Source organism: Mytilus edulis, chromosome 5 (assembly GCF_963676685.1).
Source record: "Mytilus edulis chromosome 5, xbMytEdul2.2, whole genome shotgun sequence".
In the NCBI taxonomy this organism is placed as follows: Eukaryota; Metazoa; Mollusca; class Bivalvia; order Mytilida; family Mytilidae; genus Mytilus; species Mytilus edulis.
The window spans coordinates 96,961,741-96,988,762 of NC_092348.1; the positions used below are offsets into that span (position 1 = coordinate 96,961,741).

Here is a 27,022-nt window from a genome sequence, read left to right on the forward strand (position 1 = left end):
ACAGACAAACGTACAGATGAATGTACAAACTGAAGGACGCACAGACCAGAAAACATAATGTCCCTCTACTATCTTAGGTGGGGCATAAAAATGTATTAAAAATAAACATACAAAAACTGGAGGAAGCTTAATCCTTTCATCCTTCAGTGTTATTACAATGACTGAATCATCATCCATAATAATATATATATATGCTTAAAACAAATTCAAGGAAAAAAAGATGGATGTATCTAAATCATTTGAAGAATTCAAACAAGAAAAAGAGTATCATAAAAAAACCACTTATTCCAAATTTTGTCTTAAATTAAAAAATTAGCAAGTATGAAACAAATAATGCATTCAAACATTAACAAATCTGATATACTTAAAAAACAAATCAACGTTCAAAGCAATCAAGTGACCACATTGTTTTAATTATGATACTTAATATAACAACTTTAACAGAATCTACTAAGCAATGACCAACAGATCTATGATATGTTATACACATGATTGACTAAGGTAAATAATAAGGTATACATATGACAAGGTGGGTGTTTGGGTGTAAATAAGACAAGGTGGGTGTAAATTGGACAAAATTTGTATAAAGGAGACAATTTCATAGCATATCAATGAAATAATGGTTTTATTGCTACTCTTCATCAGGAGGTTAACCTTAAGGGTGATAGCAATTTCATTTTCTAAGTGTTTGGCAATATTTATAGAAATCTAATGGACAGTATGATATGAAGTGATAAACTGCTAATTACACAAAACATAATAAACAATGCATAATAAACTCTTCATCACAAAGATACAAAAATAAATGTAATGCATAGCACCATAATAATGTAAATAATGGTGATGATTATACTGACGTGGGCAGTGATAGTTCAGTATAATAACTGTAATACCCATATAATAATACGGGAATTATTGTCAATTTGATGAGATGGTGAACATATTTCACAGTACTTATTGAACACTATAATCACAGTCCATAGTCATTAATACTGGTCAATATATTGTTTTCTCTGTAATTATCATGCCACTAATTGTTTGGACAACAAAGATCTGTTTACAATTGACTCACAACTTTATACTGTTTCTTGTTATCATCATCAAACTAGTTCTATCGAAAAACAAGATCTGTATATAAGCACCTCAGATCTTACTTTATTATATATAAATCCAAGCCTAAAAGATAATATTGAGATGGTTTTTTGGAATGATTCTTGTAAATACGCTGGTTCTACCAGAACTAAATCACAAAGGCAAGAATCACAGACAGACTGCTACACAAGATGGCCTCTCATGTCATCTTCTTGATATGTCCGAGAGGGGGCTCTAGATATTGGTCCATTATAGGAAGGATTTGGTATAATGTTTGTGGAATAATTTTCTCCTCCTGCAAACAGAAACAGATAATTTCAAATATCAAGCAATCAAAAGGTTATACTATGTTTAATATTCAATGAATAATTCTCTCAAGAAAATAGAAATTATAAATACATGTTTTAATTGTTATAATAGAAAAGTTATGTGATATTACCTTTACTAAAGCTGATTTATTATTAATAACATACATAAAGGATTTCCCCACTGAAGTTCTTAAGTTGTCTTATGCACAAAACAAAGGTATAGTATCTCTCAAGGCAACATGCCTGTTTAATAGTTGACTTTAATTGGGAACCAAATGAAAGTTTAAACTTTCCCAAAAATGAGCAAAACTATACCCTCAGGAATATTTTCCACTTGACTTGATATCATTCAGTGAGTGTTTAATGTTAAAAGTTCTGCTAAGTGTCTCATGCTATCCACTCTGAGTTATATCCTGATATAAAAGAGGTATACTTTAAAGATAACATCATTACACTTTAATCAGTGTTTTGATTTTATAAGTGACATCAGTTAATATTAACTTACCTGGTGGGCGAACATATCGTTCATCCTCAAAAGGTGGAGGTAACTCCTCCAAGTCATAATTTCTGGCTGGTAGAGGCGGGACTGGTGATTGACAATAATGATTTGTAGCCCCTTTACTGGATGATCTGATAGGAGGCTGAGGGGGTGGAGTTTTACCGCCCAGTCTACTACTGGATGTTGTCCGACTAGATCTGTCTGAGAAATCTGTTGTACTCTACAAAAGAAAATAATGATGTCATCACCAGAATATACACAAAATATAACCAAGTTTATCAAATATTTTTTTTATAATTTATCAAGTTTTGATTAAGAATTTGAGGAGAAATGATACAGCAACCAATGTATGTAAACTAATGAGGGACACCTACATGTCAAAAAACAGTCTACTGTTAAACATGTTTAACCCCGCTGCAGTTTTGAGCCTGTCCCAAGTCAGGAGTCTCTGGCCTTTGTTAGTCTTGTATGATTTTTAATTTTAGTTTCTTGTGTATAATTCAGAGTTTAGTATAACATCCATTATCACTGAACTAGTATACATATTTTTTAAGGGGCCAGCTGAAGGACACCTCTGGGTGTGGGAGTTTCTAGCTACATTGAAGACCCATTGGTGGCCTTTGGCTGTTGTCTGCTCTAAGGTCGGGTTGTTGTCGCTTTGACACATTCCCCATTTCCTTTCTCAATTTTACTATAATGGACACTAAAAAACAATGCAGTGATTTTGATTTTGATTTTTGGTGTTTTAAGCCACTTTTAAGCACCACTTTTGGCTATTTCCTGGGGGCCAATTTTTATTGAAAGAGAAAGCTAGAGTGTCCAGTGAAAACCCTACCTTCGGTAGGAAAACTGACAATCCTAGTCAAACAAGACAAGAGTTGAGTGAACCCGCAAAAGTTGGATTGTTACTCATGCTGTTTTCTGCATTATATGTGGCATTAGGAGTAAAACAAAAGATATTTGTAAAGGGCCATAACTCTAGAACAGTTCAGGCGGAAACCCAGTTGAAATAGAACAAAAGAATCAAAGCTCTTTGTTAGAGATTAAGGCCATAAATGCTTACTGTAATGTTTACTATAGTAACAAAAATTTTAAAAGTTAATAGAAACTAAATAAAACGACAATTTTCTTCTCAATTACAAAGTGTTTTATTTTAAAAACACCATTTGTATAAGTTTTCAATTTATCTATTACATAGTAATGCAGAACAATTAGATATCAAGTCGACGACATGGGTATCTATCAAGTTGGATGTACAAATGCATAACCTCCGATCTAAAAAAAAAATTACCACTGACGGAGAACATACCAATTTATTATTTCAGTAATTTTTTAGTCTGCCCTTCCATTATGTGACTCAAGAAAAAAATCCAAAAAAAATGGTAACAATTGTATTGAAAAGAGAAAATCGAGTGCACCTTTTTATGTTAGGGCGTGTTTGAGGTGTATATTTTGTCTTTAAAACTTACAAAGCAAGAGTATTTGACATATCATTTCGCTTCAGATTCTATCATTTTTATATATCAAAGCTACAGGTTGACTTTATAACATAAAAGAATCACAGTACAAAAAGATGAAATATATGGGTCAAGTGAGATACCTATCTTATGAATCACAAAAACAGAGTAGGTGTGTTCGAATAGCTATTTTTTTACTGAAAGTACTTGACGACAGTCTTGTAAGTTGGATGATGAAAATGCATATCTTCGAAAAATATAATTTTTTGTGTGTGATAACTAGGGTTTATAATCTTTAACCACTGCCCTTCTACTTATATTTAATTAGAACTTTTTTACATGTTTAAGAATTTTTGAAAATTCCACCTGACAACAGATCAGACAATAGTTTTAAGTTGAATCAATGCAGACAAGATCATTAACCGATGATCATTAGCTAGTAGATACATTTGTCTTTAAAATAAAACTGACATATTAGGATTGTATTGGTGCTATGTGGATAAAGTTATCGGTTTTCAAGAGCAAAATTGGCAGCACGTCATCCCTACAATAGCTTCCATTTCTATGATTGTGAAAATGAACTTGGGTAATGGGGAGATAATTTAGACGAAGTGGAATCCTGACTGAGTTAAAGTAACACCCCAAAAATTCAAACTTGATCTGTGTTTTGTGGTAATAAGCATAGTGTATAAGTTTCAAAGCGTTTGGTTTAGGCATACTAGTTAGAGAATGGAAAAGAAAAATTCAGCAATTTTTCACTTTGTAAAGGGGCATTACTCTAAGATGGTTGATTGACGCCACTGAAATTTAAATTTGATCTGTGTTTTTTGGTAATAAACGTTGAGTTTAAGTTTCTTAACATTTGGTCAAGGCAAACTAAAGTTAGATAACACACTAGTATTTAAACTTGATCTGTTTTTTATGGATATAAGCATTATGTATAAGATTCATAACATTTGGTTGAGGCAAACTTAAGTTGGAGAACAGAAACCAATTTTGGGACGTACCGACGGACAAGGGTAAAACTTAATGCCCCCTCCACTTCAGCATGAGGCATAAAAACCATACTTACTTTTGGTCGAGTATCATCATCATAGCCATTGTCTATATAGTCGTCAAATGAACCTTTACCTCGACTATTAATCTTATATGGATCTGTAATATCAAAATGATTGATTGTTTAAGGATATTATTATATAGATCTCATCTAGAATATCAAATAGTTAATATCTTTAGAACAATATTATGAAGATCTGGAATATCAAAATGGTTGATTGTTTAAGGACATTATTATATAGATCTAATCTGGAATATCAAATAGTAAATTACCTTAGAACAATATTATTTGGATTGGAAATATCAAAATGGTTGATTGTTTTAGAACAATATTCAATGGTTGATCAGATGAGGTGTCATGTCTTTAGTAGAATATTATGTGTTTGTTTGTGTGTATTTTATAAACTGACCTTCATATCTCCATTGTTGTCTGTCTGGCTCATCTAAATAGGTTCTAGAATCAGAAAGGAATGTTTTATGGTTCATCATTGGAGATTCAGATTTACTGGGTGTGTATGGCCTACTCTGATAAGCTGGCGGAGGCAGGAATACACGCTTCACATCCTCGTCCTGTAATACACAATATATTGATGAATGTTTGTTCTCTGACCATAGTTATACTCCACATTATATAAAGGCAGATATCTACTCTATAATCTTAGCTTTAAGGCAAAGTGCAGAATTTGGTATAAAAGAAATAATTAAGCCATGTGCAGATTTTCTATTAAAATATACTTTACTAGTGCATTATGTATACATGTACATGTATATATAAAATATATGTATAAATATATTCTTAAATTTATCCATTACCAATAAGAAAATCATTTATTTTTATAAGACGTTTCACTCAATTACTTATTTCATTCTCCAAAAATGGTAAATTTATGTTCCTTTTAAAATTAATCCTATATGTAATAATATATAAGGGAAAGATATCAATGGACTAGATGGAAAGGAAAGGATGAAGTGTTTTAATTCATGACACATTTGAATTATCAGCTTTGCCTGAAAACATTTGTTTTATTCTGAATCCATCTCATAGATAAACAGAATGGATACATTTTTGTATGATATAGATGCTGACTTGATGTATTAGTAGTTTATTTTAATTATAGGTTACAGACTTGTAGGGTGCCATCTCCATATATTACCCCTATGTCTGAACGTTCTTCCTGTGACTATTGCCTTAGAAAATCTGTATATATGAATCTTTCCACTTATAATCTTTTCTCCTGTAAATCTCAGAACATAGACAAACAAGTATCTATCCCTTAATAACCTTCACCCAGTGACCTTCACCCAGTGCTGCCGTGCTACCTTTCCTGACAATGCAGTTATTCATTATCTGTACAAAAGAGGACTTTTAGGGTGCTACAGCCATCTTAGTTCATGTAATTACTTTTAATTATTCATTTAAAACAAACATTCATTATAATTAATTGATTATTTCTATATCAACAAGAATGTGTCCAAAGTACACGAATGCCCCACTCGCACTATCATTTTCCATGTTCAATGGACCTTGAAATTGGATAAAAAATATAATTAGGCATTAAAATTATAAAGATAATATCAATAAGAACATGTGTACTAAGTTTCAAGTTGATTGGACTTCAACTTCATCAAAAACTACCTTGACCAAAAACTTTAACCTGAAGCGGGACAGACGGACGAACGAACAGACGGACGAACGAACAGACGGACAGACGAACAAACGGACAGACAGACAGACGAACGGACGCACAGACCAGAAAACATAATGCCACTCTACTATTGTAGGTGGGGAATAAAAGCTATACTTTTACTAAAACTTTTCTAAAGCTTTTGAATGATATACTGATTCTTTGACTTCTGTATTTAAAATAGTATTAATTCCTATCCAACAAGCAGATAAGAGGTACACATGGCATTATGATAAAAATGTCCTTTGAAAGAGTCCTTGAAACCGATGATTAAGGAAAAGCATTGTTGACAATTAATGTAAAAGTAAAAATTATGATAAACAATGAAGTTTCTTCAAGATTTTCACAAAAGTTCCAATGTAATTTACTCTTGTGTTGTATTTGAAGCTAGGATGACTTTGTACATTGTTAGAGCAGATAAAAAACACAGACTATAATATTTACCTTTAGGATAATTTATTCTCAATTTGAATGAATTTTTTTTTCCGGTGTTATAGTGAATATCTTTGAAAAAGATTTTTTTTTAAATGAAGGTCCAGTGATGGCAAAAGCTGGAATGGCCTTTTACTTTTAGGCTGGGTGAACAAAAAAGTGAAAAATATTTTTTTTCAAATTAAAAAAAAAAAAAATCCTTTATCATGAAATGCTTTTGATAAAAAAAAAAGAAAAGCATCAACCTAAATTATTCATTCCTGATGCATATTATGGATGCTTTATGGATTCTTTACAATACCACAAGTGTATAGAGAGATATATCAAAGTAGTGGGGAAACTGGTGCCCTGTATATGCTGACAAAGATCAAACACTCAATGGACAAACTGGTCCCTTGTATATGGTGACAAAGATCAGATAACTCAATGGAGAACTGGCACTCTACATAAGATAATATTGTACAGTTTACCCCTGATGAGTCGTGTGGATGGCACCCTACATTAGATAATATTGTAAAGTTTACCCCTGATGAGTCGTGTGGAAGACAACAGTTTCCCTTTATCCCTCGTACACTTGATCTTACTCCGACCTTGATCTGGTAACAATTACAATGAGAACTGTTTGTACTTGTACTTTTACCATCATTTTGCTATGGAAACAAAAAGTTCAAGGTCATGCAAGTCATGCTGAACTACATGCAGGTAAAACATTGAACAGTGCTGTTTGATTCACCTGTCAAATTCTTTTTCATTTGGGCATATTTTGTTTTAACTCAACAATTCAATTTTAAAAGTTGTGAAACAATTACTTCATTCTTGTTGTTAATGTAAAAAAAAGCTGTTAAGCCAAAGCTATACTACTGATAAAATTGTGCAATCAAAGCATATAATCCAGATCGCTTGAAAAAATCAACTTTCATTTATGTCAAACATTTACATATTGTTCTAAGTTTTAAAATTGTAAAAATTATTTTAATTATTTCATAATTTAAACTCGAAATCAAAACCCTCTTTTTGTAATAAACAATCAAACAACACTGTAAATTTTGAATATTAACAATTTTGTTAAAAAAGACAAAAAAACAGGGGAGATAATTTTCCAAGGGAGGTAATTTCAAATTAAACCATGCTAGGTATAAAATTGGTAATAATTTCTTATCTCAAATATATTGGCTTCAGATTTATCATATTTCAATCTTATTTTAATATTTTTTTTTTTAAACTATTACATGAAATTTTAAGCTGGACAATTTTTTATATGAAGTCAACAGTGTATTTGTCAATAAATGAACATGATGAACCAAATACTGTGCGGATCTCTTAGATGGACATATTAATCTGAGGGTCTCCAACACAGAAATCCTTGTAAACAAATAAAGAAAATAACAAAATTAAAACACTCAGTACCTTTCTTTTTCTCTAGATAACAGAAACACAAAATTATTAACAATATGTAAACATGCTTGAAAATTATCTTTTCTAATTCTGAAACAATTCTGTAGCAAATGTTTTTTTCTCTCCCACACATATCTATAACAACTAGCATGTCATTCATGCAACAAAATTCTGATACTTTGTATAATAACATTCCTTACAGAAACTTATGATTGAAATTGATCATGCAAAATATATGGTTAATTTCAGACGGGGAACAGGTAACAAGATTCACAATTATTATAACAATGCTGGACAATATTGATATTAGCTCAAAACTGACACAATCCATTATTATATAAAACACAGGAAAATCTCACACCAGGCTAACGTCTAAAACTTCTAAAGAAAAGTGAATACAGGGAAAAATTTACCTCATAATTACTGTAATCATCAGAAAAGCCATCCATATTCTTCTCATAAGTTCCATAACTCCTACCGTCATCTGATGGAGTCATGGGATACATACTGGCTTCCTTATTTGGTCCATATAACTCTATAGTATTAGTATGACTAGTTGTATCACTGTTACCTAGAATAAATAAGTTACAATTATAACATGAAGTTATATGATTGTGATACAGATATATTATATGAAGATATAGATGTTTGGCTGTAAAGGATTCACATATCTGTACAGTATTAATGTTATCTATATAGTTATTTTTCTCTTCCTTTTATAACAAAGAACATTACCAGTCTACTGTTAACCCTTAGACTGCTGCATTCATTTCTATTGTACTTTTGTGTATTGCTGAATAAAATTTTAATCACTGATGAAATAAACATGTTCACTTACAATTGCTGTATCTTTGTAAATATTGAATATTCATCAATAAAAGTTATATAAAAAAGTATTGTTAGATTCTGTATTTTTTATTTATTTTATTTTTGTGTGAGTCTCTGGTCATTTTTTTACCTGTACAGGTGCAAATAGAGGTAAACAAAGGTAAACTTATTTTTTTCATGTTTTATTAACAAATCCATCAATGTAAAAGTATCCATGACTTCAGAATTGAACCAATATATAAAAATCTCTTTTAAGAACTAGTTCCATTGTGATTATCAAAACAAAAAAGTTTCTTCTAGAACCAACAGCCTTTTTGATGCAAATATTTTCCGGTATTTTCCTCCGACTTTCACTGCGCCGACTTTTACTTCCATGTACAAATATATTTATACGACAAGTTCATTGTTATAGCTTTCATCAATAAATAATCTTGACAAACTTAAAGTTCGGATCTATCGATGTCAGTCAATATTGATTCACATTTGAAAGGCGAAATGATAAACATCGCAAATCCTGTTTCATGTCATCCATTTTGGACAAGGTCTGGGAATCCCGGTGGTTCTCGCTTTAAAAGTCTTCTGTTCGCAGTTTTGATAGAATATTTCTATTTCCATCTATTATATCTTCTGTTCTCGTCCAAATCCTTTTTATCGGCCGCCGCTGTTAAATCGTTATCATTGAAATACTTCTGAACGTGTTGGCCATTTCTCCAAATAATATCCGCCATTTTGTCACTTTTTTCATCAAAAAATTTCACTTTCAGTTTTATCACTTATACCTGATTTAAAGTCAAGAGACACTCGAAAGAACGTAGATTTTTAACCAATCAGAATCCATACAAGTCGAAACTGCCGCAATCTCCTGAATATTGACTCCGCCCATTCCATGGTAACTGTGTAAACAAACAAGTTACGGAAAAGACTATAGTCGCGCGTAGCAGTAGCGGACTGCTTTATCGGAACGACAATAGTCGCGCGTAGCAGTCTAAGGGTTAAGAGCCAGTTGAAAGATCCAAACAATACAGACAACCAGTTCAACTAAAACTGGTTACTTTCTAATCTCTAAATCTGGTACCCTATACTTACTACCCTATACTTACTTTCTAATCTCTTTTTTCTCTTCCTAACAAAGAACAGTATCAGGCCAATATTCAGAGCCAATAGAAAGATCCCAACAATACAGACAACCAGTATTATTATCACTGGCATGTCATCATCGTCCGACTGAGCTAGCTGATTATCTCCTTCCTGTGCGGACACTGAAATGTAAATAACATGTCCTCTTCAACTTAATAAAATAAGAATACATTTCATGATTGATTAACACCTTAATGGTTCATTTTTTTTTTAATAATGATTTATGGTCACCTAGAAGTGGTATTCCCTGATTAAAAGGACATACAAAATCAGTATCTTGTTTGTGGGAATTGAAGATGTAAAATTTCCATTTGTTTTTTCAGTACAGAATTTATTTTCAGTACATTTTTTAATGTCAGTTTACAAGGAGGTTTCTGATTTGTATTGAAATGAGAAATTTTAGTTGATAATTTACAAACTATGTTGTTTTGATTTAATTACGTTCAATTTCTATTACAGATTTGTATATTAAAGTTTTCCCTTGTAAGGCCTTTTCTAAAATCAATTGTTGCTCTATGAAATGATAAGTAATTTCTTGGTACCTCTTATTAATGTCAAAAAACATAAAAGTTTGAAGAACTCAACAGTCACTTTAACACTTACAGAGTAAAACATTTATTAGGGTGGTAAAGGGCTATTTTCATGCAACCTGTTTTGCTATATTTATCAAGGTACGTTATTCACTGTGTTTTGTGAAATCCGTAAAAAGATCAAAGTGCAAGACATGTTAAATTGTTCGTTTATTGTGAAATAGCAATTTTATTTCGGATTCATCCGTGCAGATACCCCCCCTTTACGCCCCTCATTTATAAATGACAAACAAGAACACAATAGAATCTTCCCAATGCTGCTTTATATCAATTAAATGAATGATTGAATTTTTCTTAATTCCTTCTGATATTTGTACAACCTTCAACGACCTTCAGTAGGATCTAGTGTGGGAGATTATGTCTTATTATTTCTGGTCCATTTTTTGATTCTGTAATAACCTTGATGGTCCATAGAATTTATACAAATATTGACTTTTATTGGTGCAGGTTACATGATAAAGTCTTAACTCAGGTAGTTTTTAATTTGATTTAACAATTGACTTTGCTTTTACAACATGTACTTACACAAAGTCTTGGCTTTTATAGGTACAGGAGAAGATGAGGCTGGACCATGATCATTCTTGGCCTTTACTGCAATGGTGTATTCTGTAGCTCTTTCTAAACCTAAAAATAGTCCAACATGTAAATAAAGATTAGTCATAAAATAATAGCAAGACTTCCAATGTAGTCTGCATTGTACACATTTTATCTGTCCAAAGGTAATAACTAATTAAACTTTTCTTTTTTCTTAAAAATTCTTATAAATTTTTAAAGAAAAGAAGGCTGGAGAGCAAATGCAATGCAATCTCTGATATATTCATTATTTCAAAGAGGCATATCTCTTTTAAAATATGTGATTGGCACTGATTTTCAAACTTGTTCGAGACAATGATTGCATAAACCTATGATATAAGTTTCATAAAAATCTTGGTGACCATTTTCGATATTTGTCCAAGACATTGGTGATATAAACCTTTGATATTTCATAAATATATGACAAGAATACATGAGAGTGCACTGATTTTAAACTTGTCTGAGATGATGTTGATATAAAGCAATTATAGTTTGATAAAAAAACCTGTCCAGAATTGTACACGTTAGAATGCTAACAAGACTGGAAAGATGGCTGATATGTCTATGCCTCCTGCAACACATCGCAAGGGGGACAATTAAATAGTTCAGCATAGTTATTGAGATGAGTACTAAAATAATTTGAAAGTTCTTTGATTGCCTACCTTTGATTGAATAGATAGTACCATCCTCCTCTTTAAGCTCTATTGTTGTCTTGGTATTCATGTTAGATTTACGTATTATGACAATAAAAGTCTGTGTTAATCCCCCATTAAATCCTGGTTTCCATGCCACCGTTATACTGTCATGTGTAGAGTTAATGAACTTTAAGTCGTACGGAGCATCAGGAATACTGGTTCCATCAACATTTATTGTAAACATGTCTGTGACTGTCATATTTTTATTGGCCACTTCACAAATGTAACTTCCATAGTTAGCTTTCACTACATTCACTATCTTCAGTTCTCCTTGATAGAGGTTACCCTCTAGAAATTTACTGTAAACTTGAAACTGGCCTCCATTAGAAATTTCTTCATTATCCTGTAACATATCCGGATTATCTCAGATTATAGAATTCTTAAATTTAACAAAAACAGTAAAGTTCACAAATTTTAAATAAACAAAGTAATATTTCTAATGATTTTAAATACAAGTTTTTTAAAAACAGTTTTTGCAGCTATATTTACCCCTGTGTGTTTGTAATAGTGCTGTCCCCTTTGTATTTGCAGTAGGACTACTCCCTTTGTGCTTGTAGGAGTGCTGTCCCCATGTGTTGTAGAAGTGCTGTCCCCTTGTGTTGTAGGCGTGCTGTCCCCCTGTGTTTGCAGTAGGACTACTCCCTTAGTGCTTGTAGGAGTGCTGTCCCCTGTGTTTGCAGTAGGACTACTCCCCTTGTGTTGTAGGAGTGCTGTCCCCTTTGTATTTGCAGTAGGACTACTCCCTTTGTGCTTGTAGGAGTGCTGTCCCCATGTGTTGTAGAAGTGCTGTCCCCATGTGTTGTAGGAGTGCTGTCCCCATGTGTTGTAGAAGTGCTGTCCCCATGTGTTGTAGGAGTGCTGTCCCCATGTGTTGTAGGCGTGCTGTCCCCCTGTGTTTGCAGTAGGACTACTCCCTTTGTGCTTGTAGGAGTGCTGTCCCCTTGTGTTGTAGGCGTGCTGTCCCCTTGTGTTGTAGAAGTGCTGTTCCCATGTGTTGTAGGAGTGCTGTCCCCATGTGTTGTAGGCGTGCTGTCCCCTTGTGTTTGCAGTAGGACTACTCCCTTTGTGCTTGTAGGAGTGCTGTCCCCCTGTGTTTGCAGTAGGACTACTCCCTTTGTGCTTGTAGGAGTGCTGTCCCCTTGTGTTGTAGGCGTGCTGTCCCCTTGTGTTGTAGAAGTGCTGTCCCCATGTGTTGTAGGAGTGCTGTCCCCTTGTGTTGTAGGCGTGCTGTCCCCCTGTGTTTGCAGTAGGACTACTCCCTTAGTGCTTGTAGGAGTGCTGTCCCCATGTGTTGTAGGAGTGCTGTCCCCTTGTGTTGTAGGCGTGCTGTCCCCTTGTGTTTGCAGTAGGACTACTCCCTTAGTGCTTGTAGGAGTGCTGTCCCCTGTATTTGCAGTAGGACTGCTCCCTTTGTGCTTGTAGGAGTTCTGTCCCCTTTGTATTTGCAGTAGGACTACTCCCTTTGTGCTTGTAGGAGTGCTGTCCCCTTTGTGTTTGCAGTAGGACTGCTCCCTTTGTGCTTGTAGGAGTGCTGTCCCCTGTGTTTGCAGTAGGACTGCTCCCTTTGTGCTTGTAGGAGTTCTGTCCCCTTTGTATTTGCAGTAGGACTACTCCCTTTGTGCTTGTAGGAGTGCTGTCCCCTTTGTGTTTGCAGTAGGACTGCTCCCTTTGTGCTTGTAGGAGTGCTGTCCCCTTTGTGTTTGTAGTAGGACTGCCCCTTTGTGCTTGTAGGAGTTCTGTCCCCTTTGTATTTGCAGAAGGACTGCCCCCTTTGTGCTTGTAGGAGTTCTGTCCCCTTTGTGTTTGCAGTAGGAATTACCCCTATTTTTGTAGCAGTGGTGCCCCCTTTGTTTGCAATGGTTATGACCTCTTTGTGTTTGCTACAATGCTGACCCTTTTCATTTGACTGACCTTTTTCCATTTGAAATGAACTTCTGGTGATCCTTCAGCTTTACACATCAATTCAATTGTGTCTCCTTGGTCCCCTGCAGCCTTGGCATACTGTGGTGACTTATCTATCTTAGGGTCAACTGAAATAGAGAGAATATACTGTGGTGACCTATCTATCTTTGGGTCAACTGAAATATAGAGAATATACTATGGTGACTTATCTGTCTTGGGGTCAACTGAAATATAGAGAATATACTACTATGGTGACTTATCTATCTTAGGGTTGAATAATGGCTTTCATAATTATCATTGATTTCTTGCTGTCTTTGCTTTATTTGTTATTTTTTATATAGTTGCATTTCCTAGTACAACATGAGACTGGGGTCACATGTGTATTCATCCTATATCATATCTTTTTATAAATTATTTCTCTGTTAACTTACAAACAACAATAAGTTTGGCCTCTTTGGTTGACGGAGAACCTATTCTGTTGTCTGCTGTACATGTAAACATCCCTGAATCCTCTTTCGCTAGCTCGGTCACGGTCAGGTAACTTTTACCAGATGAGTCATATGTCTGCTTGGTTTTAGTCATATCAAAGCCTTGTCTAGACCATGTAATCATATTAGGGACCAATGGATTAGCTTCAGCCTCACATTCAAAATAAGCTATTCCACCAACACCTTTACTGACTTCTTCTGTAATAGTGGTAATAGAGGCAGGATCTGAAAACAAAATGACAATTAGAGTTTTACAACTTATAACAAGTAAAAGGGAGGTAAAGAGTGGTACATGTAATAGAGGCAGGATCTGAAAACAAAATGACAAATTAGAGCTTCACACCTTTTAACAAGTCAAGGGAGGTAAATATTGATACAGACACCTGTCTATTGTAATAGTTATAATAGAGGCAGGATCTGAAAACAAAATGACAACTGATAGCTTTACATCTTATAACAAGTTAAAGGGAGATACCTATCTATTGTTAATAACTTATGTTGACCACTTAATCTTTAGGCTATATGTGTTGTAGGGTTGCCATTTCATTGTCATATAACCCAAACCCACATCTCACTTTAAGCATACTGAAAGTGTGCTTGGTAGAACACATGCTAACATATGCTAATATATTACGGATTACAAATGTGTCGAGGTTTGGGATTGGATAACAACACAGAGATGTCAGTATATATTGAGGAAACTGCCGGTGTATATACGACGTTTTTTTTACCCCAATTGGAACCTAAAAAACGTCATCATAACAACCGTTACTATGTGACGTAGTCAAAAGCTATACAGAACACTAAGGAATGTCAGAGGCTCACAGAGGGAAAATACTGATGTGCTTCAGTCAATAATACATTTTTAATACAAAATCACGCAATTTACACTTTTAATACTTAAATTTAATGTTAAAGGTGTTTTTATAAATTATTACATACACGATAAAATCATGTTCACAGCAAGTTAGAAAATCCATCAAGTATGCCAAAAATATATATCAAGTTGGGTTTTTCTATGTGTTGCAGTAAAAAACAAAGCCACACACACACATACAAACACAAAATATGATATCTAAAAACCTTTTTTGAAACTATTTTTTAACGGAAAACAAATTGTCAAGATAAAAAAGGTGCATTTAAATGAATTTCTCAAAATATTAAAGAAACAATACACATGTAATGAATATACATGCTGCCTTGTGAATGTTCAACAAATACCTGCACTGGAAAATAACATTAAATCAGGGCTAATCCATAATATATGTGTAATTCAGGTCTCAGACAGGGTATATACTGTGACATTCCTGGCTTAGGTCTTATATCCCCTTCGCCTTTGGCTCAGGGGATATAAACATTAAGCTGGGAATGTCACAGTATATACCCTATTTGAGACCGGAATAACATATAATATTCATGGGCAAATAAGAAAAACAAGTTCTGTTTACTTACATGTTACATTTATAGTAAAGTTGTGGTATGTTGCCCCTTGAGTGTTTTCTGACTTTAGTGAGTAGGACCAAGAATCACTCTTAGCTATACTAGACAGTTTCAGTATACCATTACTGATGTCCACAGCTTACTTACATGTTACATTAATAGTAAAGTTGTGGTATGTTGCCCCTTGAGTGTTTTCTGACTTAAGTGAGTAGGACCCAGAATCACTCTTAGCTATACTAGACAGTTCCAGTATGCCATTACTGATGTCCACAGCTGAGGAGGAAGCCTCCACACCATCCTTGTATAAACTGTATGTAAGGTCAATAGGATTTCCCAAGGCTGTCATGTTCAAGGTCGCACTCTGACCTTCTACTATCTCTATGTGATGAGTGGCATAGGCATTAAATACTGGTTTAACTGTAAAAATAAAACATAGGCATTAAATACGGGTTTAACTGTAAAAATAAAACATAGGCATTAAATACTGGTTTAACTGTCAAAATAAAACATAGGCATTAAATACGGGTTTTACTGTAAAAATAAAATATAGGTTTAATATAATGGTTTGACTGTATATATAAAGCAAAAATATATGAAATGCTTTGCTGAGCACAATCTAATATGACTGCAGAGGTCTAACCCTGAACACAATATTCAAGCTTGATAATGTCTGAATTTTGATTGTGATCAAATTTTTGACATACTATTGGTTTCTGACACAAATTAAATGTGGTCAAAGATCTTAAAAATCTATTGCACAATACTGTGCAAATGAAGGTTTCTTCTCATGGTACAATGTCAGAGATATCCATACACTTACACACAACTCATTGTCTGGAAACTACAAAAATGCATCTTTGTGGTCCCTTTTTGACCCCATATTCCTAAACTACTGGTACCATAATCCCCCAAATCAATCCTAACCTTTCTTTTGTGGTATTGAACCTTCTTGATAGATTTTATAGATATTCATTCACTTAAACTAAAGTTATTGTCTGGAAACCAAATGTGTCTTCAGGCAACGACATCAAACCATTATACGAACCAAAAACTATTTTTGTGGTCTTGAGAAATTAAAGGAATTGCAAGAAAGGCTTATAAATAATAACATAATACTTTGATTTTTGTGAACTTACATTTAACATTGAGTGTGACTGCATCTGACCATCCTTTGTCCAGGACCAGGTTTTTAGCTTCACAGAAGAAGGCAGCTCCGTGATCGTCATAAGAAGGACTTGCTATCTCTAAGATATTTGTTGTTGTATATCCACCATGGTCTGATGGAGTATTCCCCTGGTTAGTCCCTCTCATTCTTGTACCACTCTTCACCCAGATAATAGAAGCTGCAGGATTACTTGGTCCAGAGGTACATGTCAGACGTAAAACTTGACCAGATTTAGGTTCAGGAGGTGAAAACGTAATATTTACTGACATGGGTGGAACTGAAATAATAATTTAAAACATTTAGATTTCAAAATAATCGTATTTAGTATTTTTTCTAAAGCAAAATTGTCTACAGAATTTGACTTTCTACAAGACACTGAGGAAGGTGAATCAGACATAGGGCTGAGCGAGGTAGCATACTTATTAATTATATCTCTTTGGAATAATTCAAAACTTCTTGTTTCACTGACACAAGAATAAATATTAGAATAAGGAGATGTATAGCGATTGTCATTTTATGATAATGATACACCAGAGACCAAAGAAAATAAAATGTCTGTTTTTACTATAACTCAGACTTACAATACACAGTAATGGTCAGTTTTCTTTATAACTCATAAGATAAGTATCAGACTTCCAATACACAGTAATGGTCAGTTTTCTTTATAACTCATAAGATAAGTATCAGACTTACAATACACAGTAATGGTCAGTTTTCTTTATAACTCATAAGATAAGTATCAGACTTACAATACACAGTAATGGTCAGTTTTCTTTATAACTCATAAGATAAGTTTCAGACTTACAATACACAGTAATGGTCAGTATAAGATAAGTATCGTACTTACAATACACAGTAATGGTCAGTATAAGATAAGTATCGTACTTACAATACACAGTAATGGTCAGTATAAGATAAGTATCGTACTTACAATACACAGTAATGGTCAGTATAAGATAAGTATCATACTTACAATACACAGTAATGGTCAGTATAAGATAAGTATCATACTTACAATACACAGTAATGGTCAGTATAAGATAAGTATTGGACTTACAATACACAGTAATGGTCAGTATAAGATAAGTATCGTACTTACAATACACAGTAATGGTCAGTATAAGATAAGTATCAGACTTACAATACACAGTAATGGTCAGTATAAGATAAGTATCAGACTTACAATACACAGTAATGGTCAGTATAAGATAAGTATCATACTTACAATACACAGTAATGGTCAGTATAAGATAAGTATCAGACTTACAATACACAGTAATGGTCAGTATAAGATAAGTATCAGACTTACAATACACAGTAATGGTCAGTATAAGATAAGTATCATACTTACAATACACAGTAATGGTCAGTATAAGATAAGTATCAGACTTACAATACACAGTAATGGTCAGTATAAGATAAGTATCATACTTACAATACACAGTAATGGTCAGTATAAGATAAGTATCGTACTTACAATACACAGTAATGGTCAGTATAAGATAAGTATCAGACTTACAATACACAGTAATGGTCAGTATAAGATAAGTATCATACTTACAATACACAGTAATGGTCAGTATAAGATAAGTATCAGACTTACAATACACAGTAATGGTCAGTATAAGATAAGTATCGTACTTACAATACACAGTAATGGTCAGTTTTCTTTCCAAAGGAACAGATGTAGCTTCATTGGATGCTGTACATTTAATTTCTGCTTGGTTATCTGAAGGTTTGGGAACATATATCAAATCTGATGTCACCACATTGCCAACATTCACCTGAGGTTCAGAGGTCAATTCTTCATTACCTGGAAAACAGAGAGCAAAGCATATCTTTAAACCAGAACCATTCTCCTTTATATTTAATCATATAAAACTATTTCATTATGGCATTTTGATTTTATTTAATACATTAATAATGATAATAATAGATCAGAGACAGTTGTTTTTACTTCATAACAATCAAATATGGCAGGCAGATTTTATTTTGCATACCTTTGTGTTTTTCTATGTTGTAATGCTACACTACTGTCTCAGGTTAGGGTGAAGGTTGGTGCCTATTAAAATGTTTAGACCTGTTGCATTTTTATGCACTTGTCCTAAGTCAAGAGCCTGTTGTTCAATGTTTGTTGTTTTGGTTCATACATGTTTCTCATTTTTATATAGATTGGACTATTGGTTTTCCTGTTTGAATTCATTTTGGTGCCATTTATAGCTTGCTGTTCGGTGTGAGCCAAGGTTCTGACCTATAATTGTTAATCTTTTATACATTGTGACTCAGATGGAGAATTGTCTCATACCACAGATTCTTATTTATATCTTTAAATCACTTTAGGGAAGCAAGTAAATTTTATTTTATATACCTTTGAACCACTTTAGGGTAGCAGTTGGATTTCCACCACTGGATACACATTTCAGGCTTTTGGCAGAGCCTGCTGCAATAAAATCATTGGGGTTATAACCCTCTATAGCAGGTCTTCCTGGGGGATCTACAATACAAAACAAATTTACTATGCTATACCTATGTTCCTTATCTGTCCTTCATGGTCAATGTTATTTTACTAATTTATCTTGGTAACAGTCAATGGAAAAACAGCTTCATACTTGGTTATATGTAACAACCAATGGTCATCGGGTAACAGTCAATGGAAAAACAGCTTCATACTTGGTTATATGTAGCAATCAATGGTTTAGTGCAACAGTCAATGGAAAAACAGCTTCATACTTGGTTATATGTAACAACCAATGGTTTAGGACAACAGTCATTGGAAAAACAGCTTCATTCTTGATTATATGTATCAACCAATGGTCATCGGGTAACTGTCAAAGGAAAACAGCTTCATTCTTGGTTATATGTAACAACCAATGGTTTAGGGCAACAGTCAATGGAAAAACAGCTTCATTCTTGGTTATATGTAACAAACAACCAATGGTTTAGGGCAACAGTCAATGGAAAACAGCTTCATACTTGGTTATATGTAACAACCAATGGTCATCGGGTAACAGTCAATGGAAAAACAGCTTCATACTTGGTTATATGTAACAACCAATGGTTTAGGGCAACAGTCAAATTATGGTAAAACAGCTTCATACTTGGTTATATGTAACAATCAATGGTTATAGGGCCACGGTCAATGGAAAAACAGCTTCATACTTGTTTATATGTAACAACCAATGGTTTAGGGCAACAGTCATTGGAAAAACAGCTTCATTCTTGGTTATATGTAACAACCAATGGTTATCGGGTAACAGTCAATGAAAAAACAGCTTCATACTTGGTTATATGTAACAACCAATGGTTTAGGGCAACAGTCAATGGAAAAACAGCTTCATACTTGGTTATATGTAACAACCAATGGTTATCGGGTAACAGTCAATGGAAAAACAGTTTCATTCTTGGTTATATGTAACAACCAATGGTTTTAGGGCAACAGTCAATGGAAAAACAGCTTCATTCTTGGTTATATGTAACAACCAATGGTTTTAGGGCAACAGTCAATGGAAAAACAGCTTCATTCTTTGTTATATGTAACAACCAATGGTCATCGGGTAACAGTCAATGGAAAAACAGCTTCATACTTGGTTATATGTAACAACCAATGGTTTAGGGCAACAGTCAATGGAAAAACAGCTTCATACTTGGTTATATGTAACAACCAATGGTTTAGGGCAACAGTCAATGGAAAAACAGCTTCATACTTGGTTATATGTAACAACCAATGGTTTAGGGCAACAGTCATTGGAAAAACAGCTTCATTCTTGATTATATGTATCAACCAATGGTTATAGGATAACTGTCAAAGAAAAAACAGCTTCATTCTTGGTTATATGTAACAAACAACCAATGGTTTAGGGCAACAGTCAATGGAAAACAGCTTCATACTTGGTTATATGTAACAACCAATGGTCATCGGGTAACAGTCAATGGAAAAACAGCTTCATACTTGGTTATATGTAACAACCAATGGTTTAGGGCAACAGTCAATGGTAAAACAGCTTCATACTTGGTTATATGTAACAATCAATGGTTATAGGGCAACGGTCAATGGTAAAACAGCTTCATACTTGTTTATATGTAACAACCAATGGTTTAGGGCAACAGTCATTGGAAAAACAGCTTCATTCTTGGTCATATGTAACAACCAATGGTTATCGGGTAACAGTCAATGAAAATACAGCTTCATACTTGGGTATATGTAACAACCAATGGTTTAGGGCAACAGTCAATGGAAAAACAGTTTCATTCTTGGTTATATGTAACAACCAATGGTTTTAGGGCAACAGTCAATGGAAAAACAGCTTCATTTTTGGTTATATGTAACAACTAATGGTTTTAGGGCAACAGTCAATGGAAAAACAGCTTCATTCTTTGTTATATGTAACAACCAATGGTTTAGGGCAATGGTCAATGGTAAAACAGCTTCATACTTGGTTATATGTAACAATCAATGGTTATAGGGCAACGGTCAATGGAAAAACAGCTTCATACTTGTTTATATGTAACAATCAATGGTTATAGGGCAACAGTCAATAATAATGACTCATCTTACTATCATAAACAGACTGAGGTTGATTCAGTGACAGTTATTGTTGTCTTTATATAAAACATACTTACACAATACACTAAGTTCTATGGTGCTGACAACAGTACTGTAGTTAGCTGCCTGGCACATAAACAACACAGTAGGCTCCTGGTTTGTTAGGGTAACAGTTAATGTTGATGTAGTGATGTAACCTCCCTGGTCAGAAGCTTCTACCTGTTCATTAGCTCCAGCCACGGTCAGTCCTTTAGACAGCCATGCTAGATTAGTTGGAGGGTTAGTATTTGAGGATGTACATTTGAGTTGAATCTGCTCTCCTGCCTTCCCTAACTTTTGTCCTGTGATGGTCACAGACTTCGGAGGAACTGAAACAAACAAATGTCATTTATACTCAAATCAGTCATCCTAGTGGTGGTAATTTACCACTGGACTGAAGGAGGACTAGTCAATCATTTTATCAAGGTGAAAAAAATTCATACAATAATTCATTGAGTGTTATTAAAAATATCTATTTGCATATAAGTTGGCAAATGATTTTGTTAATTTGACGAGTTGAATTCAGCTTTAGGTAATTAACTCTGCAGTTTTAAAAACACTGAAATGGTCAAATGTAAGCTCTGACCAGTTGAAGCCATATTTTAAACGTGACAAGTTTAAAACATAGATGAAATCTACAGGTTAAAAAACACTGAAAAGGTCAAATGTAAGCCTGTTTCCTGTTTCTTGTTTCTCTTTCTTTATATAGGTTAGTTTGTTGGTTTTCCGGTTTCAATGATTTACGTAGGTCATTTGAGAGGCCTTTTATAGCTTGCTGTTCGGTGTGAACCAAGGCTCTTTGTTAAAGACCATACTTTAACCAATAATGGTTTACTTTTACAAATTGTGACTTGGATAAAGAGTTGTCTCATTGGCACTCATACCACATCTTCTTATATCTATTGGATGGAAAATTGTCTCATTGGCACTAAATTATACCACATCTTCCTATATCTATTGGATAGAAAGTTGTCTCATTTGCACTCAGACAAAATCTTCCTATATTACTGACCTCTTGAAGTCAGCTTAGGTAATCTCTGCAGGTTGAAAAACCTTGAAAAGGTCGAATGTCTGATAAAACCATATCTATTTCTGGACCCTTGGTCATGGTTCTATAAATGTGGAAAATAACAGAAATATTCCTAATCATCATACAGAATACTTACAATGGACAACAAGAGTGACTTGTGTTGTCAGAGGTAACTGTGTTGCCTGATTGGACGATTCACATCTATAAATAGCATCATTGTCTAATGGATCAGCCGTAAATGTCAACTCGTTTGTAGATTTACCATGACCAATACTAAAGGAGTAGTCTAGCTTCTTATCATTCTTGAACCAAACCACTTGTGGAGCAGGATTCCCTCCTACAGACTCGCAGATCATACGAACTGTATCCTTGGCTCTTACAGGACTCTTAGACTGGTACCCTGTTATAATAGGGATGGCGGGGGGATCTGCAAAATACAAGTAAATGAAAATATATACCCTATTGGATTTTGGATTGGGGATATATTACAGTAATGTGAAATGCAGATGAAAAACTGAAATTGAGGCACTTTGCCTTTGCTTTTGTTTCATTAATTAATATACCATCACATAAAGCTTTCTTTTGCATTGAACTAAGAGTATAGTGTCTGGATAAATGTTATCAATAGATCACACACAAATTACTTGATCAAGGCTTTTCTGCCCCTGGTATGAGCAGATTACTACTAGCTCTATCTATTAGAACCTATACAAAACATGGCATAGACATTGATCTATATCATTAAGGAATTTTCATGCCATAAATAGTGGTATAATGGTAAATCAAAACTATTCACCTCTATCTACCAATTATTGCAGAAGAAAGTTACCAAACAAATATTTTTTCATAAATTCAACGTTGAGAACCAAAGCCATACAAATTAATGAACATTAAAAAATTAATCTTAGTAAAGTTTTCTTGGTGTATGTTCCTGTTTAATGAACAGCAACAAACGCAATGTTTCATCATTATATATAAATGTAATGTTGCTTTTCCCATGTCCATAGTTATAATCTAATGTTTACTTTGAGTTAACTGACTACATTTATAAATCAGACTTACAAAGAATATTAAGTGTAACCATGGTCTGTAATGTTGAGATTGTGATAGCTTCATGTGTAGCTCGACATGTGTATACGGCTCCTTGTTGCTCGTTCCTGAGATCTCCTCGTATTGATATAACACTCTTAGTATTCTCCCTTTTATCACCTGTGATTGGTTCAGTAATATTAACAATATTTGTGGTAACAAGTCGTCCATTTTTATACCATTCTATCCCAGCACCAGGTCGGGCATTCTTAGCGTGGCAAGTTAACTGTAGTAGCGGTGTGGATTCATTAACATCCACTTTTGTACCATTACTATAACCATCAATCTCAACAATGTCTGGTGGAACTGAAATTATTATTATTAATTAAATATGGAGTAAACCTGTAAACTTAGATCTCAACTGTAGTATATTTACTGTTCTTTTTCAGATATATCCAAAAGGTTTGCAATGTAGTTCACTGTTAATAGTGAAAGCCTTACTAAGAAAAAAATCACCTGTTATTGTCAGGGTAGTACACTGTAGCTCTGGACCATGAGCCATTTAATTTTCTATTAATATAATCAGCATAGTTTAAGCTCTGAGAGAAGCCTCGGTAGCTGTGTGGTCTAAGTAGTTGAACTACTATATCAATAGTCAGTCAACACTGAGGTTGTGTATTGGAACCCCATATTGGTCAAGTGCACTCGACTCTAATCTCAATTGACTATCAGTCAGTCAACACTGAGGTTGTGTATTGGAATCCCATATTGGTCAAGTGCACTCGACTCTAATCTCAATTGACTAGGATTGTTAGTTTGTTAGTTTTCCTATCAAAGGTCAGATGTTTTCTCAATGTACTCTGGGTTCCACACAAATAAAAAGCTGATCACCATGGAAATAGCACAATAGTATTGAAAGTGGCTTTCAACCCCAATCAATCAATCAATCAAGCTCTGAGTGGAGGTAACTAAGGCTCTGTACTATATTCATCAACATAATATCTACCTTATTTTGTCAGGGTAGCTCAAGCTCTCATTATGGAGGTCACTAAGGCTCTGTACCTATCTTAATCAACATATCTACCTAAAATTGTCAGGGTAGCTCAAGCTCTGTACCTATCTTAATCAACATATCTACCTAAAATTGTCAGGGTAGCTCAAGCTCTGTACCTATCTTAAACAACATATCTACCTAAAATTGTCAGGGTAGCTCAAGCTCCGGTTATAGAGGTAACTGAAGTCCTGTATCTATCTTAATCAACAGAAGCTCTGTATCTTTATTTAGCATTACAATTACATGTACCTAGTATTGTCAGGGTAGCACTAGCTCTGTGCCTATCTTAATCAACAACAGAAGCTCTGTATCTATGTTTAGCAATAATTACATGTACCTAGTATTGTCAGAGTAGCATAGGCTCTGAGTGGAGGATTGCCATCACTGGGTAAAACCTGGCATTCAAAACTTCCATCATCTGACAACTGAGTATTGACAATATGTAGATTAAACTCATTGATGTCCCCATCTGTGTTGGTTATAACAGAATACCTGGTAAAGGCAGGAATACTAGGATCAAATCCTGAAAAATAAAAGTGTGAGTATACAGATCACAGGATACTATAAATTCATTAGGTAATAGATATATAGATATAAGTTACATCTAGAATATAAGGTCAAATCCTGAAAACTCAAAATATGTAAATTTGGATGTCAGATGATGACGAGTAATATACATATTTGTTGTTACATGATAGTGGATTGTAATATTTGCAAATTGAAAAACACAAACATCAATATGAAGGTCAAAGTGGGAATGTTTGGAAATAAGATGTGTGCTTTATCAGTCCCAACCTGCTGCCTAAGTTTTCAATGAATATTTGATGGAATACACCATATCAATCAATTATTAACAAATTTTCTAACCCAAAGTGTGTTTCTGCATTGTCATTTCACTGATCTAGTATTAGACTGTATACATTTTAAGGGGGCAGCTGAAGCCCATCTTTAGGTGTGGGATTTTCTCACTGCGTTGAAGACCCATTGGTGGCCTTCAGCTGTTTTCTGCTCTTTGGTTGGTTGTTGTCTCTTTGACACATTCCCCATTTCCATTTTTAATTTTATAAGCAATATGAAATCATTTGCAGTAGTTATGGGGGTCAATACAATATGGTTTAGATATGCAGGGTGACTAGGTTCAAAGTTTTTATGCATTTCCTTAATTATCCAGTGATAATATACAGAATGTTGACAATTTTTTCTAAATAATAAAAAGACGGACTAAAAAATCCACTTTGTTTAATTCTGAGACATCCATTCTTGTTTAACCAAGGATTGGATTTGATTGTAAACACCATAAATATAATTCCTTTGAATTCAATCAAACTTTTAAACATTTAATATCACTTCACCTGACGGCAAGATCGAGGGTCAAATTCCATTCAAGGAAAATTATCACCTTGGTTACTGTGAAATTTTTCAATATGTAGTATTTAATATCTTCTTGTCCTAAGGGCTAGCAAGGTTATATGTTTGATTAGATTTCAGGGGCGAAGTTAAGATTTGAAGTTTTTTGTTTTTTGTTTAATACTGAAAATATGCCAGAAGAAATGAAATGATTTAATTCTGAAACCATCTACTGTCTATTCACTTTTATTTGTGGAAATCTAATTTAGGTTGATATTGTCCGTAAAGATAAACCTAGATTTACATGTTCAAAGAGTTGTATACAAATGTACAATTTTCCCTCAATTCCAGAAAATGTGTACTTACGAAAACTAATGAATGTTAAGTTATGAAATCATTTATATAGTTATACCAACATTTTCCATATTATCATATAATATAATTTTCCATATTTTTTATAGAATAACTAATCGAAGAATTCAAATAGAGAAAAATATTCAACGAATGACCGAACAACACATTAATTCACGAATGCGCTATGCGCATGAGTTAATTATCAGTGTTGTTTGGTCACGAGTTGAATATTTTTCAATATTTGAATTCTTTAATTAGGTCTTTCCACTTTTCTGTGGAAAGACCTATTGTTTTTCTTCTGATTATTTTTTTTTTCTTCCGCCTAATTTTGTTCTTGCGATAAATATTTGTTTCGCAATATGTCGCTTAGATATTTGGTATATGATATCGAACAGTTTATGCGCTTTTGAAATTTACCCTGCGTAACCGAATACTTTTCTTTGTAGGAGTTATCTCCCCAAACACTGTTTTCCTTGTGATCACGACTCCTTCGCAACTGTAAGAGATTATGACAAATTTATTTTATAAAATTGCTCGTTATATCCTTCGTATGATTTGTCCAATTTCGACCGAAGCAATATGAACGCTCCATATGAGAGTTATTTCCCCTTTTGGATTTGAAATTTTGAAATGTATTTTAAACTGGAACACCATAAGTGATAGAGACCTAGGATCTTTTGATTTGAGGTCCTTGGTCCAAAAAAATGAAAATTAGGTCAAGGTCAAAGGTCAAGGTCATATTCTAATTTTTTAATTAGGCTTATTTCCACTCATTTCCAAAAACCATATAAGATATCGACAAATTATTTTGACTAAATTGTTAGTTGCGACATGTCGTAACTTAATAATTTTAGTTAAAAGGGTGTGTAGAAAATGAATGGGAG

The 27,022-nt window shown here is 33.9% G+C and overlaps 1 protein-coding gene across 4 annotated transcripts in view; it reads right to left on the bottom strand.

The window, feature by feature from the left end:
* Positions 1 to 1,123: 1,123 nt before the first annotated feature.
* Positions 1,124 to 27,022, bottom strand: part of LOC139524913 (nephrin-like) — an 89,693-nt gene continuing 63,794 nt past the window's right edge. For all 4 annotated transcript variants that reach the window (XM_071320080.1, XM_071320078.1, XM_071320079.1 and 1 more), the window contains exons 4-22: positions 24,775 to 24,960; positions 23,417 to 23,749; positions 22,491 to 22,781; positions 21,363 to 21,653; positions 19,111 to 19,236; positions 18,388 to 18,555; positions 16,714 to 17,019; positions 15,725 to 15,994; positions 14,081 to 14,362; positions 13,659 to 13,777; positions 11,715 to 12,090; positions 11,005 to 11,103; positions 9,853 to 10,011; positions 8,338 to 8,495; positions 7,000 to 7,179; positions 4,823 to 4,982; positions 4,429 to 4,511; positions 1,906 to 2,119; positions 1,124 to 1,387 (exon numbers count right to left, since the gene is read on the bottom strand). In XM_071320080.1, the coding sequence (XP_071176181.1) occupies positions 1,275 to 1,387; positions 1,906 to 2,119; positions 4,429 to 4,511; positions 4,823 to 4,982; positions 7,000 to 7,179; positions 8,338 to 8,495; positions 9,853 to 10,011; positions 11,005 to 11,103; positions 11,715 to 12,090; positions 13,659 to 13,777; positions 14,081 to 14,362; positions 15,725 to 15,994; positions 16,714 to 17,019; positions 18,388 to 18,555; positions 19,111 to 19,236; positions 21,363 to 21,653; positions 22,491 to 22,781; positions 23,417 to 23,749; positions 24,775 to 24,960 (3,914 nt within the window). In that variant the 3' untranslated portion in view covers positions 1,124 to 1,274. The remainder of the gene's footprint in view (positions 1,388 to 1,905; positions 2,120 to 4,428; positions 4,512 to 4,822; positions 4,983 to 6,999; positions 7,180 to 8,337; positions 8,496 to 9,852; positions 10,012 to 11,004; positions 11,104 to 11,714; positions 12,091 to 13,658; positions 13,778 to 14,080; positions 14,363 to 15,724; positions 15,995 to 16,713; positions 17,020 to 18,387; positions 18,556 to 19,110; positions 19,237 to 21,362; positions 21,654 to 22,490; positions 22,782 to 23,416; positions 23,750 to 24,774; positions 24,961 to 27,022) is intronic.